Source organism: Lynx rufus, unplaced genomic scaffold (assembly GCF_022079265.1).
Source record: "Lynx rufus isolate CCGP_SWC_20201006 ecotype Redwood Valley unplaced genomic scaffold, mLynRuf1.p SCAF_2, whole genome shotgun sequence".
NCBI lineage: Eukaryota > Metazoa > Chordata > Mammalia > Carnivora > Felidae > Lynx > Lynx rufus.
The window spans coordinates 38,046,658-38,061,714 of record NW_025814834.1 but is presented as its reverse complement, the minus strand read 5'-3'; the positions used below and the strand labels follow the sequence as shown (position 1 = coordinate 38,061,714).

The following is a 15,057-nucleotide window of genomic DNA, read 5'->3' as shown; positions in this document are numbered from 1 at the left end:
AAGCAGGATCTGCACCATTGATGCAGAGCCTGACACAGGGCTCAAGTGAGATCACGACCTGAGGTGAAACCAAGAGTTGGATGCTTAACTGAGTTACCCAAGTGCCCCCAAAATGCTTTCATTGAAAAATAGAGTCTTATTTAAGTTTTATTTAAAACTCTGATGAACAGCAATTAACATCATGTAGTAAGATAGAAAAGTGGCAAAAAGTGAAAACTTAAAAATTTTCACTACATAGAGGTGCCTGGGTGGTTCAGTTAAGCGTCTGACTCTTGATTTCGGCTCAGGTCATGATCTCGTGGTTTGTGAGTTCAAGCCCTGTGTTGGACTTTGTGTTTGTATCATGGAGCCTACTTGGGATTCTCTCTCTGCCCCTCCGTCTGCCCACACTCATGCTCTCTAGCATTAAAACAACTGTAACTATGTAAATTATATACAATGTAATCATAACAAATCCATTTAATTTATCCTATGATTTTAAAGTTTAAACCCACTTAATCCATATAACAAATTATATAATTGTAATTAAGTTATAAAGGTTCACTATTAAAATAAATGAAGCAATCACCACAGGCCATTAGGAATCCTTCAGTCTTCTCCACCCATATCCAAACAGAATCTTATGGATGAACTGAAAAGGTTTTTCAAGGAATGCTTTAACTATCTGACTTTGCCTTTACACATCTATTTTGGACACACACCACCAATCCTCCCTACAAATATATCCACCAGGTCTGTGTATGTGTATATATACATACATGTGTACACATATATATATACAGCCAAAAGGCCAAGGGCTAGAAAAGGACATAGAAATATGAAAGTTTAATTTGGGAGGAGGCAGAATTTTGGGTAAGGTTTCCTTCTCAACTTAATTTTTATTAATACTATTAAGATATTACTCGTGTAGCAAATAAAAAGGAAACACAGAAGTATCAATTTGAACTTTCTTTACATTATGTCACAACCACTAAAATAAAAATCCGGTTCACATACCTCTTCTTTGGTTAAATGCTGTTCTCGCATTACATCCATGTAAGTCCTAGCATTCATTTTAGGATCAGGGGTCTTCCCTCCTGCAGAAAAGAACAGCAACAGGACAAGAGTACAATAAATAAAAGATAATTAGGTTCAACTGATTTATCTTCCCTGCTCTAATATTATGTTATTCCATAATCATTTAATTTATTTTTTGATGGAAAACTTTAATAATTATACATCTTACTTTTTATTGAGTTTGCTGATCAATTTAACCTGTTTGAACACAAACATATCTACAGCAGTTTAAAACAAATATTTTAATGCATATAAAAACAAAATGACAGCACAGTTTAGAGTCTTCAGTAGTGATGGGTTCCTGGGTTGCTAATCCGGAATACGTACACTTTCGTGCCTTTGTCTCCATCAGCAGTTCTGACTTCAAGCAGCAGAATAGAAGCCTAGAAAATTATCTCTTTACCATTAGTAACACTTTGGAAAGATATTTATATTCAAAACATTACCTGTTGCAAGCTGTTAAAATCCTGACTACAAATAACTATAACTAGATAAGTTCTCCATACAATGTTCTAAAACAGTTATAGTTTAGAAAATAGTTTAGACTTTTAAAAATACACCTATAATCTGATTCTGATCCCATGTTACTAAAAAGGGCTTCATTCTTTTTAAGTTTTGTTGACTCCAAAACATTTTTATTTTCTTAGAAAGTATAAATTACAACTGGAAACATATTACTTGAAATATATTACTTCTACCAGTTATGTTGCACACAGAAGAAAAGTGGTGTACAAAGAGATGTGTTAGTCTCTTGGTTAAAGTTTCAGTATTTGCTTTTCAAACTTCAAAATATCTTAAAGAAGCCCAAACAGTACATAATAAGATTCAGAGGCACACTGAGTTTTAGAAATGTGGTAATTTGCTATACAAGTAGTATAGCATCACAATTTAGGAAAAAATAATAAAATTCTAAGACATTTCCTATGCTGAAGATCATGCCCAATTGATAGTGTCATTCTTTCTGACACTAGCTCTGATAAGACTTCCTTTGGAATACTTTTTCACCATAATCTAGAGAGGATGTGTTGAACTGCACCCTTAAGAATGCAGACAGGACTGGCATATAGCAGTACTGCTGTAGGAAAGAAATTAAGGACAGTTAGTATGGGCCTGTGAATTCTGACATACATGTTTAAATCAATTACAATTATGCAAGTAAAAAAAGAATATCCCTACTAATTCATGCAGGCTGAAAGTCTAATTTGTAAACCTGCAGCAGAATCTAATTCTAAGAAACAGGCACCTAATTCTGCTTTTGAAACTCACTCACCTGAGGAAAGCTTCCATCAGGCTCACTATGCCCCTTGTGCTGACCTGCACACTAAAATTAGCAAAACAGACTCCAACTATTAAAAATACCAAAGTCTTTTTGTATATATACTTTTCTTTTAACTTTAAGTATGCTTAGAGCAAAGTAGGTGCATTTACTAAACTACATTTAGAGCAATACAGGGGGGAGCTCTAATGTGAGAAACAGTTTCTCAAAAGTAACAAGCCTAAAAGTCTAGGATTTGGAATGAAAACTTTCAATAGTTTGAAAGTATTTTGAGCAGAAAAACACATTTGTTCAAAGTATAGAAAGCGTACCCAAAACAAAAGTAAAAGAAAAACCTTTAACCCTTTGCGTTTCTATGGCATTGGCTCATTATTTTCTTGTCCTTCTACCTGGAAAGAAAACTTGCATTATAAAGATGAAGAAAATGGCATCTGTGACTTCAACCAAATCTATACAAATCTATAATAAGGGGGATTTTAAAAAAGAAAAGCAAATTCATAAGCATGCCAAAAAAAATCAAAGGGCTAAAGACAACTTAAGACAAATAAATTCCTGAAAACTTATAGAAAAGTGGGAAAGAATTACCATCTGCAAAAGGATCAAGACGCTCTGGGGATATTATCATGGTCCGCCTGTGCTTTTTGTATTCATCTTCCCGGTCAGCAATCTTTGGAGGTCGGTGCTCAGCAAATGGATCATACTGAAAAGAGGTATGTCTCATTTAATAACCACTTTATTAAATACCAAAAAGAGTATCATAAACAAAACCCAGAATGTTATATATAAAACGTGTAAAAATGTTAAATAAATGCCTACTAATAAAAGAAATATATTTTATGGATGTTAACGTGAAAAAATGACATATGGAAATGAGACAATAAACATGTCCACATCTGCATAGTTCTTCATGAAATGATTACCTTCATAAAACAAGCTAGGTACTATTTCTAATCCTCCCAAATCAACTCAAGACATTCTAATAACTTGTTTCTAAAATACATGGGCTTCCATGGGAATTGAGACATTGTTTTCCTTATGAATAAACTCTGATTTTAATTTTAAACAGAGGAAGAAGAAAAAGAAAAGAATCACCTGTTCTGTTGATTGTGGTATATCATTAAGCAATGCCACAGGGGCATGATATCCTGGCTTCTTCTGACCAAGCAAACTTGTAGATGATGAGTAGTCATCGTCATCCTGCAATGAAATGCCCCCCGGAAAACCACAAAAATGTCAGAACTTAAAAATGAGAAAGAACATGCAAATTCAACATGGCATCGAAACACTTACTGACAGGGGCACCTGGGTGGCTCAATCAGTTGAGTGTCTGAATCTTGGTTTCGGCTTGGGTCATGGTCTCATGGTTCATGGCTTCAAGCCCTACATCTGACTATGCACTGAAGGCGAGGAGCCTGCTCGGGATTCTCCCTCTCTCTCTGCCCCTCCCCCTCTCCTTGCGAGTGTGAGCAGTCACTTTCTCTCAATGTTAAAAAACAAAACAAAAAAACAAACCCAACTTACTGATAAAGTGATGTCTAAACCTTTGTTCATAAAACTTGTAAATACTTAGGTCTTCTTTCAACTCTTAAACCTATTTTAAAGAAATTTTTTACTCTTTTAAAAATATTAAACCAGGAATGCTTTCTGTGGAAGTTAACTGAAATAAAGCAAGTATGGAATTGAAAAACCTGAGCATTTTATTTTCTCACAGAAAGCATAATGAAATTTGTTTTTCAAATTTGGAAACTGCAAACAGCTTATTTAAAACTCTCCAGTTTCCTTGATTTTTTTTAAATGATTTTACTTTTAAGTAATCACTACACCCAACGTGGGGCTCAAACTTACCGCCCCAAGATCAAGAGCTGCATGTTCTACTTGAGCCAGCTAGGAGCCCCTCCTTGTTTTTTTTCACTCATTTTTTTTTAAACATGATTTAACACAAATAAAATGTAATTAATTTTAAATGTATTTGTTTCCTTAGTAGTATGTTTAAACAGACCAAAGTGATATTCTTACTTTACTACTGTAAGAAGTGCAACAGTGCATTAACTCCCAAGATATTAACACCTCATTTATTTTAGTCAAAAATGAAATCACAATTTCCTCAGCTTCTGGGAACATATAGCCATCACTGTGTTTTACCATGAAGGTCTAATAATGCTAACAGAAGCCTGACTAGTCTCTAGAAATTGTACCTTTGGAACTTTTATTAAATTTTTCTTAAAAGAAAAAAGTGCCAACTAAAAATGTGGCTTGAATTTCACAAAAACAAGTTTGATAATCTATAACATAAAATGTTTGCTACTGAATCACACAAAAATGACTATTTCACCAAATATGGATGTTTGGCATGGCCTAACAAAATAAGCTCTGTGGAATGTATAAAAACATTTTGAAGGACATATTTCAAAATGAGAAGTGGGTAGTCATCCTCCAGAGTAAATGAAAAAGTCCATTAGCATCATTCCATTCATATTAAGACACCAAAGGGAAAAAACACACAACATCAAGCATAAGTCTGAAGTCAAAAGTGGCAAGGACAGATGGCTATCTACAAGAAAGTTGACTCACACTGGCTACTCTAGAGCTCAATAGGTCACAATAGGGATTTATTTTACAATGGTTAATGATTTGCAGGTCCTTTACTAGATAAACTAGTTTTAACATAAAGATTGAGAACTGATCACTTCTAGAAGTTTCTGGATCTTACAGAGGAAGGACACCTAATAGTTTTATCCTTCAAAAGAAAGATTTCCCAATGCCCCAAATCTTCCCAGATTAAATGAGAGGATTAAAATAGAAAATTCCTTTATATTTCTTGCTCTTTGTTAAAAAAATACTTGACTCTTGTACACTTGGTAACTCACATCTTCAAGTTCAGTTGCAGCAATTGATGTCACATATCCAGCAAAGCGGCTGTCACTTCCACCATAAATTTCCTGGTCATAATAACCTGTAGAATCAAGGCCCACTCCTTGAGCTTCATCAAGAGCTGCCTTCTTGCCTTGAATTTCTCGAATCTGTGCTTCAATATCTGTAAGAAATTAAGATTTTCTTAATTTTCTAAACAGACCCAACACAATGCAGTTCTCTAGTAGAAATTATCAAAGTAGTCTTCTAAATACATAAACTTTAAAATAATTATAATACATAAGTAGTAGAACTATTCCTAGTACTGATTTTTAATACACTTAATACACCTCAACCTCAACAGACAATACTCGTATACAGAAGATATGCTTACCATTTCATCAACCACAAACCATTCTTACCTTAAGAATGGGTTACCAAAGTATAAGTTATTGTTGAATTCCAAACCTTTTCCCAAATGAAAAAATAATACTGTCAATGTTGTTTAGGGACTAAGAACAATATTCAAGATAATTTAAAGTCAACAATACCAGAAATGCAAACACAACAGTACTACGGAGTGTGGGTCTCAAACTACATAGAATGTGCAACAAATGGTCTCTAGATTTTGTCAAAATGCAGTAGGCCTGGATCAGACCCAAGTTTCTGCATTCCTAACAAGCTCCCAGGTGATGTCCTAAACATCTAGGATTACACTCCTGGGAGTAAAATAATAAAGTCTAAATTCTTTAGCCTAGAATTCAGAGCCCTACACAGTTTGACTGCAACTACCATGACATTAGTTTTACGATTAAGAGTCTGAGCTCTGGAACCAAAATGTCTGCCTTCAAATAAAGGCTTTCTCTACTAATTAATGTTATTTCACCTCTGTGTCTCAGTTTCCTACAACTTGAAGTTTTTTTTTAAGGATTAAATGAGATAATGAACATGAAACACTTAAGCACTCCACCAATGAATTAACTCTTGCCACATCTCACCCTCCAGGCACTGTGTTCTTTCTATCCATTGGTCTGACATTTAGAAGATGGACATTTGATGAATGAAGTTCTCAACCGATTCCCAAACTTCCCTATTTTTAATTTTGACATTTTTCAAGACTAAAAAAAAATTAAAACATACAATGAACATCTACATAGTATTCACCTATTTTCATCAAGTGTTTACATATATATGAGATATAGCAAATATTATATATGTACATGACTTTTCTACACCATTTAAAACCCCTACTATTTCAGCATGTATTTACAGGTCTAAGACATTCTCCTATATAATCAAAATAGTATTAACAGGCTCAAGAAATCATCATGCTAGTAACAACCTTTCTAGATGTTCTCTTCTTTGGCCCATGATTCCATCAAGAACCTGGCAAGGCACTGAGTTGTAGTAGTCTCTTTTAAATAGACTAGCCTTCCAAACTTTTTTCTGGTCTTTCCTAATACCAGCTAACTTTAAATTCCAAACTAATGTTTCATTGTAATAATCTGAATACCTAGGTGTTTTAAGAAACAAAACTTTTTACAGCTACTGGTTTCTTTTGTGGCTTAACAAATAGATGTTTCAATTTTTGCAGGCTTATTACCTTCAACTGAATCAAAACCCTCTGACACCAGGCACTTTAAAAAAGCTCATTTACCAGTTTGCAAAGACCAAAAGAAAAAGATTCAAATGCCCAACTCCACACCCTCAGCAAAGGGGGAAAAACCTCCACTGTTCAAGAAGGGTATGGTTTAAAGCAGAAAATATAATAACATGATCTAGTCCAAAGTACAGCTGGGCCATGTAACTGTGGGACCAAGTCTCAGAAACTCAAAATAATGGAACAGGGTTTACCACTGAATTTAGCAGCTCCAGTTTATAACCACATCTCAAAATTCTTATGGTGTATCCACAGCACTATCATCTCCACAGTTGCTACTTTTTCCTGCATCTCTCCCCTCAAAACCATTACAGCAGCCCAGGTGGCCAGAGGCCCCCACCATGAGTAATCACAAATAGAAACATTCTCATGTGAGCTGGGTGGTTTATTTTACTATTATTTTACTAATCTACTTCTGTTTCTATTTGAAGTAGTATATATTTTTTAGAAGTCTTAAATCCACATTTGCTCCCCTCACTACTCACCCCTGAAACTTTTTGTCCTGGAGCACAGAAGAAACCTCAGTGGATAAAAAGACTGGCTAAAGGGTGACTAGAGATTAAGCCTTTTCTTTTTTCTTTCCAAAAATTTCCATTTCTTAAACGTTTGAGAAGAACATTAAAAAATATATATATATTTTTTAAACCGCTAGATGCATGGATCACCTTTAAGTAAACAAGTTCTTTTCATGGACCACAAATGCTACTGCCATCAGGATCCAGACAGGACACACAATGGTGAATCAGGCCAGCCAAATAATCTGCAATCTCCCCTCTACAGCATCAGTGTAGTCTACTAACAACCTACATTAAAGTCACCTGGGGCACCTGTTACAAGGACTGACTCCCATGCCTCAGACCCATTAAGTTGGAACCACCAACGTCAGAGCCCAGGTTTCTTCACCAATATATATTTTGTGAATAAACCCAATTTTATACTTCCATTTTTCTTTAAAAGAAAAAAAGGGAGAGAGAGAGAGAGAGCCCACGTTTCTATATCAGTAACAAACACTCCAGGAAACTTGTACATGGCCCTCGACTTCCAGCTCCAGCCTACCTTTACTTTAAAATTTCCAATTTGGGACATGTTATACTTTTTTCTAGCTCATACACAACAAAAAAGCAATGAAGAGGTGCTGTTTCATAAAAACCACATCACAGCATACATACTGGGCAGCTTACCCTCCCCCCCCTTCACACACACACATTATACATTACAACCGGTTTTATTTTCCTTTGAAAGGATTCTTCTAGAAGTTTACAGCAGCTAGTACAATACATTTATTCAGGAACTACTTTCATCTATTCAATCTTACCCACTGATTTTATGTACTTAAGGATAAGCAACAGAGTTTTCTAATTACAAAAATACTCAAAATATTGAATTTGTGTTTGTATAAACTCTATGTATTTTATGACTGGATTCCTATTAAATAAAATGTGGTAACAAAATCACCTAGGGGCTAGGCAGCTCTCTGTAGTTAATTAATTCTGAAGGGAGTTCATTAGTAAACTTCTACAAGTTGTATATGCAAACCAGGTACTATATCTACTTGAAATTACGGATAAAAATTCTATATATCTTGTAAGTTTTATTTATGCATTGTAAACTGCAGCACATTTACATAAGCATCACATCCACAAAATTAAGACAACAGATTCCCCAACATTCAGCAGTTATGCAAATAAATGACAGAATTAAAACTCAGTTATTATTTAGTAAACTATGTGCCAAAATATGAAATAGAACACACTCAATATTTATAAGCAAACAAATGTATCATTTCACTTATAAACATTTATAAAATGTATAATCAAGTTATTATGAGTATGATATTTTGTTTACAAAATAAAATCTATGGCACAAATATGGCAAAATATTGAGAACTGGTAAATCTGAGCAATATTCATTATTTTTCCTGTACTTTTCTGTAATGTTACGCTATTTCATAATTAAAAGGTAACTTTCAATCAGAAGTCATTAAAAATTTTTCCAAAATTTTATAAACATTTTGCACCTCTGGGAAAGACAAAATCGTCTCTTATTTTCAAAGTTGTCGCACACAAAATTATAGCTACTGGCATGCAGATATTCCTGTACTTTAATTGACTAAACGTAGGTAAATAGATCATTTCTGACAACAAATGCTAAGATTTGTTAGCAACAATGGGATTAAAAAAAATGAGGCAGCATACAAAAAAGAATAACCAGAGGGCCAAAATGTTAAATAAAAGACTTGAAGCTGAGAAAGGAGGAAATGTTTATGCTAATCTCTCCCTACTTCATTTAATTCCTTTCCAATTCAGACTCCCTGTAGTTGAGACATTCAGATGTGAAGATGAAGAAAAATGGATATGGTCTGCTAGTCACTGGACAAGAGACTAGGAGCTCCTCATGGGCACACATACAACTGCCAAGAGCTGGCACTCTAATCCATCTGAACCCTTAAATACTCCAGTCTTCAAGATATGTTAATCAATATTTCTCATTATCAAGTAGTATTCCTATGTACTACAGCATTCAGGTTGCTTGCAGTCTGTAAAGATTACAAATAAGGCTGCTATAGAACATTCACATACAGGTTTTTATGTTAATACAGGATTTAATAGCACTTGGGTAAATACCTACTCTTTATAGATAAATATCTAGTCTGCTAGGTCTTAAAACAGTATGTGTTTAAAAGAAACTTACAGAGGTGTCTGGGTGGTTCAGGTGGTTAAGCATCTGACTCTTGGTTTTGGCTCAGATCGTAATTTCACAGTTCATGAGCTCAAGCCTATGTCTCTGCGCTGACAGTGCAGCCTGCTTATGATCTCCCTCTCCCTCTCTCTGCCCCTCCCTGGCTTGCGTGCTCGTGATCTCTCCCTCTCTCTCAAAAAATAAATAAAAGAAATTTACAAAGTCCTTTTGGTGGATTTACTTACACAAGTTTGAGCACAGAAAAGAACTGAACTATTCTGTATAACAGAGAAAGAATCATTTTGAGAGATGAAATGGAGGAAATTAACAGAACAAGTAAAATGAAGAAAAGCTAATTCCAGTTTAATGGTGTTAAAAAAGGGGAGGTTATCAGGAGGCAGATGTATCTAGTGTGGGTTCCTAAATTATCTGATTTTCCAGATTAAAGCTTCACTTCTGTTCCCCACCCAACCATTCTCCTATTTCAGTAAAATCTCTGAAGAAGTGAGAGGAGGGGGACCATATACAGTACAAATCTTCGTTACTGGTGCTGAAAACTTAAAAACAAAGCAGGAATTCCCCATCATGAGAGCATATTTGGAATCCTAAAACTGAAGTTATGGATTGTCCTTCAATCCATAGATGGCATAGTCTGATAGTGGTTTATAAAAAACTAAAAAGTCTTATTAGACAAGAAAACAAAGTACTAGTTAAGCATTAGACTTGTACACCACAGTCTGTAAAGAGCCTCACTAAATGAGGAGCCCTGAGGGTAAATAGTTGAGAATGAGGTTTTTCTTAAGCTGATGTTCCCTTTTAAGATACAAATATCACAGGGACTCATGCAAAACTACTTCAGGTAGAAGGTAAACCTGTTAGAAAAATTGTGAGAGTACATTCATTGCCATTAGAATTATAGTGGGAGAGGCACCTGATTTTACAAATCCTTTGTAAGATTTCCTTGCCATGGCTAGTCCAACCTAACCCTGAAGTATGATTTCAGAACTGTGTTCATTCCTAAATCCAATAATTTTCTTGGCACCTCCCTTACTTGTGGGCCTCCCGACATCTTAACTGCAGCAGCAGTGAGGAGAGTCTTAGAGGCAGTTATGGGTGTTTTCACTGCCCTCTTTCCTTTTTCCTGCAGACTATGGGAAACTACAAAGTAAGGGCGCTGCAACAAATAAATTGCAAGGAAAAAGAAACATGGAGGAGGAACATAAAGATTTAAGACTAATCCCTGTATGGGATTTATTCGGAACTTAAACTGTAAAAAAAAGTTTTATAAGGCAATAAATAAAACAAAAATATATTTTGTTATATTAATTTTAGGGGCAAAAATGGTATTTTTTTAAAAGTCTTTACATTTTAAGGGTGCCTGGGTGGCTCAGTCAGGCGAGCATCAGACTTTTGATTTTGGCTCGGGTCATGATCTCACTGTTCATGGGATTGGGCCCCCTCCCAAGTCGGGCTGTATGCTGCCAGCACTCAGGCACACACGCTCATTTTGCACACTCTCAAAAAAATAAATAAGCATTAAAAATAAAGTTGTTAAATTTTATTTTTTTTAGTTTATTTTGAGAATGAGACAGCATGTGTGAGTGGGGGAGGGGCGGAGAGCGGGAGAGAGAATCTCAGGCAGGCTCCAAGCTGTCACTGCAAAGTGGGGGGGGGGGGGGGGCTGGGCAGTGCTCAATCCCACAAACCAAACCGTGACATCCTGACCTGAACTGAAATCAAGAGTCAGGCGCTCAACCACCCAGGCGCCCCCAAAGTCCTTACACTTTAGAGACACACACTGAAAAATGTATGGATAAAATAATACGTCTGGGATTTGCCTCAAAATAATGGGAAGGGTGGTAGAGACGAGAATACAGGTTAAACAAAAGTGGACTCATGTTTGTAACTGTTGAAGCTAGGTGATGGGTGCAACATGTGGATTCGTTTCATTGTTCTATTTCTGTATATGTTTGCAGTGTTCAATAAAAAGTTTAAAAATTTTAAGCGTGTTTTTCTGAAGTTTTTCTTTTTCCTCATTTTTGGTTCTTCTTTCTGCTAGCCCCTTGAAACCAAGGCTTGTGATCCCATGAAACAGAAAAATAAAAACTCTCTCTTCATTGAAATGGAATCCTTTGCTAGATGTAAAGATTTTTTTTGTTTTTTTTAGCTTTTCTATGTAATATGTTCAACCTTAAAAGTCCAACTCTTCTCCACCTTGTCATTTCTTTTCTTTTCTGGCTTTATTTATTTTGCTGATGATAATGTAAAATCTTAACAAATGTTAAGATATAAACATACATTTCAAAAATAAATTTGTTCCAATGATCTACAGAAAATAAATATTATTCAAGTGAAACTCCCCTCTTTTTGGAGGGGATTTCTGGATCTTAAGCAGGCTTTCAACTATCAACGAACAAATCCTTCCCTAAAAGATAGATATAAATTAACTGTGTATTAATGAATAAATTTGTGAGCCAGCTCACTTGGTATCTCAATTCATTTTTTTTTTTTTAACGTTTATTTATTTTTGAGACAGAAAGAGACAGAGCATGAAGAGGGGAGGGGCAGAGAGAGAGGGAGACACAGAATCTGAAACTGGCTCCAGGCTCTGAGCTGTCAGCACAGAGCCCGATGCGGGGCTCAAACTCACGGACCGTGAGATCATGACCTGATCCAAAGTCGGATGCTTAACCGACTGAACCACCCAGGCGCCCCTCAATTCATTTAAAATTGATTTCCACTTTGCATTTTCTTAAAAATCACATTACTGTTATAATCAGAAAAAAAGTGATGTTAAAATTGCAAACATTTTTGACATAAACACATCAAATGTTTTATCTGGGAGTTGACTTTGACTATTGTTCAAGGAGTAATGCAGAACTAGGGGTCTTTTTATTTTAAAAAAAAATTTTTTTAATGTTTATTTTATTATTTTTGAGACAGAGAGAGACAGAGCATGAACGGGGGAGGGGCAGAGAGAGAGGGAGACACAGAATCGGAAGCAGGCTCCAGGCTCTGAGCCATCAGCCCAGAGCCCGACGCGGGGCTCGAACTCACGGACCGCGAGATCGTGACCTGAGCCGAAGTCAGACGCTTAACCGACTGAGCCACCCAGGCGCCCCCTAGGGGTCTTAAGAGAGTCAACATCTAGCCCACTGTTTATAATCTAACCTAAACCCTAATTATCTAGCCTACTGTTTATAATCTAAACTAAAACCTAAATATCAAACTCGGAGATAAACCACCACTGGTCACATCTGATACAACTGTTTAACTGCTCCCCACCAATTCTTTCTACTGGTTTCCCCTTCTATGCCTTTTTTCCATGCCCCAGATTATTGCTAAATCTGGCACGTAGCACTTTCTACTGCTTGCCGTGTCTTTTTTTTTTTTTTTAATAGTTATTTATTTATCGGGAGGTGAGGGCTAGGGTATAGAGACAGGGAGAAAGAGTGAATCTGTGCTGTCAGTGGAGAGCCTGACATGGGGCTTGATCTCACAAGCTGTGAGATCATGACCTAAGCAGAAATCAAGAGTTGGATGCTTAACCAACTAAGCCACACAGGTGCCCCAGATGTGTCTTTTTATTCCTCATTTTTAATTTGGATGATTTGCAATATTCTAGTCACTGTTCATTATGTTACAGACATACAGCCTTTGGATGTTACTGACACGTTAGTCTGGTCCATAAATGTTACCTATTCTCCCAAAAAGCAGAGACAAGTAGTGAGCAAGGATTTATCACATGTGACGCCTCTAAAAGAGATCCAGAAAACACCAAGTATATTCTGTATCACAGCTTTCAGTCTTTTCCTTAAACAAACCCCAAACAAGAAAACGCGTTATAGTGACAAATTATTTTACTGAACACTAGAGACATCAATTCCTAAATGACTAATTCCTAATTAGCATTACTTATATTAACTCTTAAATGATTATACAGGAAAAAAATCTTTTTCAAAGTCTTTAAGCAATTTGTTTTCATTTTTATTTTTACTAGCAACATTCATACTGGAAGTCTACAAAACCAAAACTATTCTGAACACAGAAAAATAAAAATCTCAGTAAATGAAAAGTAAGATGACCATTCTGGACATTCTGAATACAAAAATTTAGGGGGGATAAAACTCACCTCTGAGATGTCCCCCAAAAATCCACTTAAGGGACAGTGACAAAACAAGCCAATATGTGAGATTTTAGGATAATCTACTTTCCCCTTTCTGAGAGAACAGATTGTGTTTGTTTGCCAAAGTTAATATAGGAACTGCTGGATAGCAACATTATGCACATTAATTAACTGTATACCCTTGACAAAACATGCAGGAAGGTCCAAAAGATTTTATTGATTTGAACAAGTCCAGCTCTTTTTATAGAAAATGCAAGCCACCAGGATAAAAAACAATCAGGTTGCTTAAAAAGGATGTTAAGGGCTGACCCTAATAGAAATATTCAAAAGGAATACCACCGCAAGAAAAAAAAAAGTTACCAGTTTGGCTCAATGATGGGAGCTAATAGCTGTGTGAAAAGAACCACACAGGAAAGAACCTACTTCAGCTCGAATACAGTACCACTGAGCCCGGGTGGCTCAGTCGGTTAAGCGTCCACCGCTTGATTTCAGTTCAGGTAATGATTTTGTGGTTCGTGAGTTCAAGCCCAATGCTGGGCTCTGCGCAAGCAGTACGGGAGCCTGCTTGAGAGTCTCTCTCTCTGTCCCTCCCCTGATCAAGCTATCTCTCAAAATAAACTTTTTTTTTAAAAATTTTTTTTAACGTTTTATTTATTTTTGAGACAGGGAGAGACAGAGCATGAACAGGGGAGGGTCAGAGAGAGGGAGACACAGAATGTGAAACAGGCTCCAGGCTCTGAGCTGTCAGCACAGAGCCCAACGTGGGGCTTGAACTCACGGACCGCGAGATCATGACCTGAGCCGAAGTCGTCTGCTTAACCGACTGAGCCACCCAGGCGCCCCTCAAAATAAACTTTAAAAAGAAAAAAGAATACAATTTTATTTAACTCACCAAATTCAAGTAAAAAAACTGATGCAGCCATTACTTTAAAAATAAATTACAGGGGCACCTGGGTGGCTCAGTCAGTTAAGAGTCCCACTTCGGTTCCGGTCATGATCTCACAGTTCATAGGTTCGAGCCCTGCGTTGGGCTCTTTGCTGACCACTCAGAGCCTGGAGCCTGCTTCAAATTCTGTGTCTCCATCTCTGCCCCTCCCCTGCTCACACTCTGCCTCTCTCAAAAATAAACATTAAAAAAATCTTTTTTAATAAACAATAAATAAATTATAAAGTACAACAAAGTAAGGTTTTTACCAGCAACATTCAGGGATAAAAAGATTAGAGTATGTATTTAAAAAAGCAACATGATGATGGACAATTCTAAAACAAGTACTCTGCACATTTTTAAAAGTTACCCCACTCAGGCTCAAAGTCAAGTTCTTCAGACAACTACTTCACTAGCCTAAGAATTGTTGCTCTTACTGTCATTCCTCACACTGCAACCAATGACTTTCCTGAAGTGCAGAAGTA

General features: G+C 36.2%; 1 protein-coding gene across 3 annotated transcripts in view; it reads right to left on the bottom strand.

The window, feature by feature from the left end:
* The window catches only part of SF3B1 (splicing factor 3b subunit 1), a 38,432-nt gene that overhangs the window by 20,895 nt on the left and 2,480 nt on the right, over window positions 1-15,057 (bottom strand). For 2 of the 3 annotated variants that reach the window (XM_047085899.1, XM_047085900.1), the window contains exons 2-5: window positions 5,200-5,366; window positions 3,425-3,529; window positions 2,918-3,032; window positions 997-1,076 (exon numbers count right to left, since the gene is read on the bottom strand). In XM_047085899.1, coding sequence (XP_046941855.1) covers window positions 997-1,076; window positions 2,918-3,032; window positions 3,425-3,529; window positions 5,200-5,366 — 467 coding nt within the window. Of the gene's footprint in view, window positions 1-996; window positions 1,077-1,383; window positions 2,865-2,917; window positions 3,033-3,424; window positions 3,530-5,199; window positions 5,367-15,057 lie in introns of those variants that run through there. The other variant, XM_047085898.1, reaches the window with a different exon arrangement.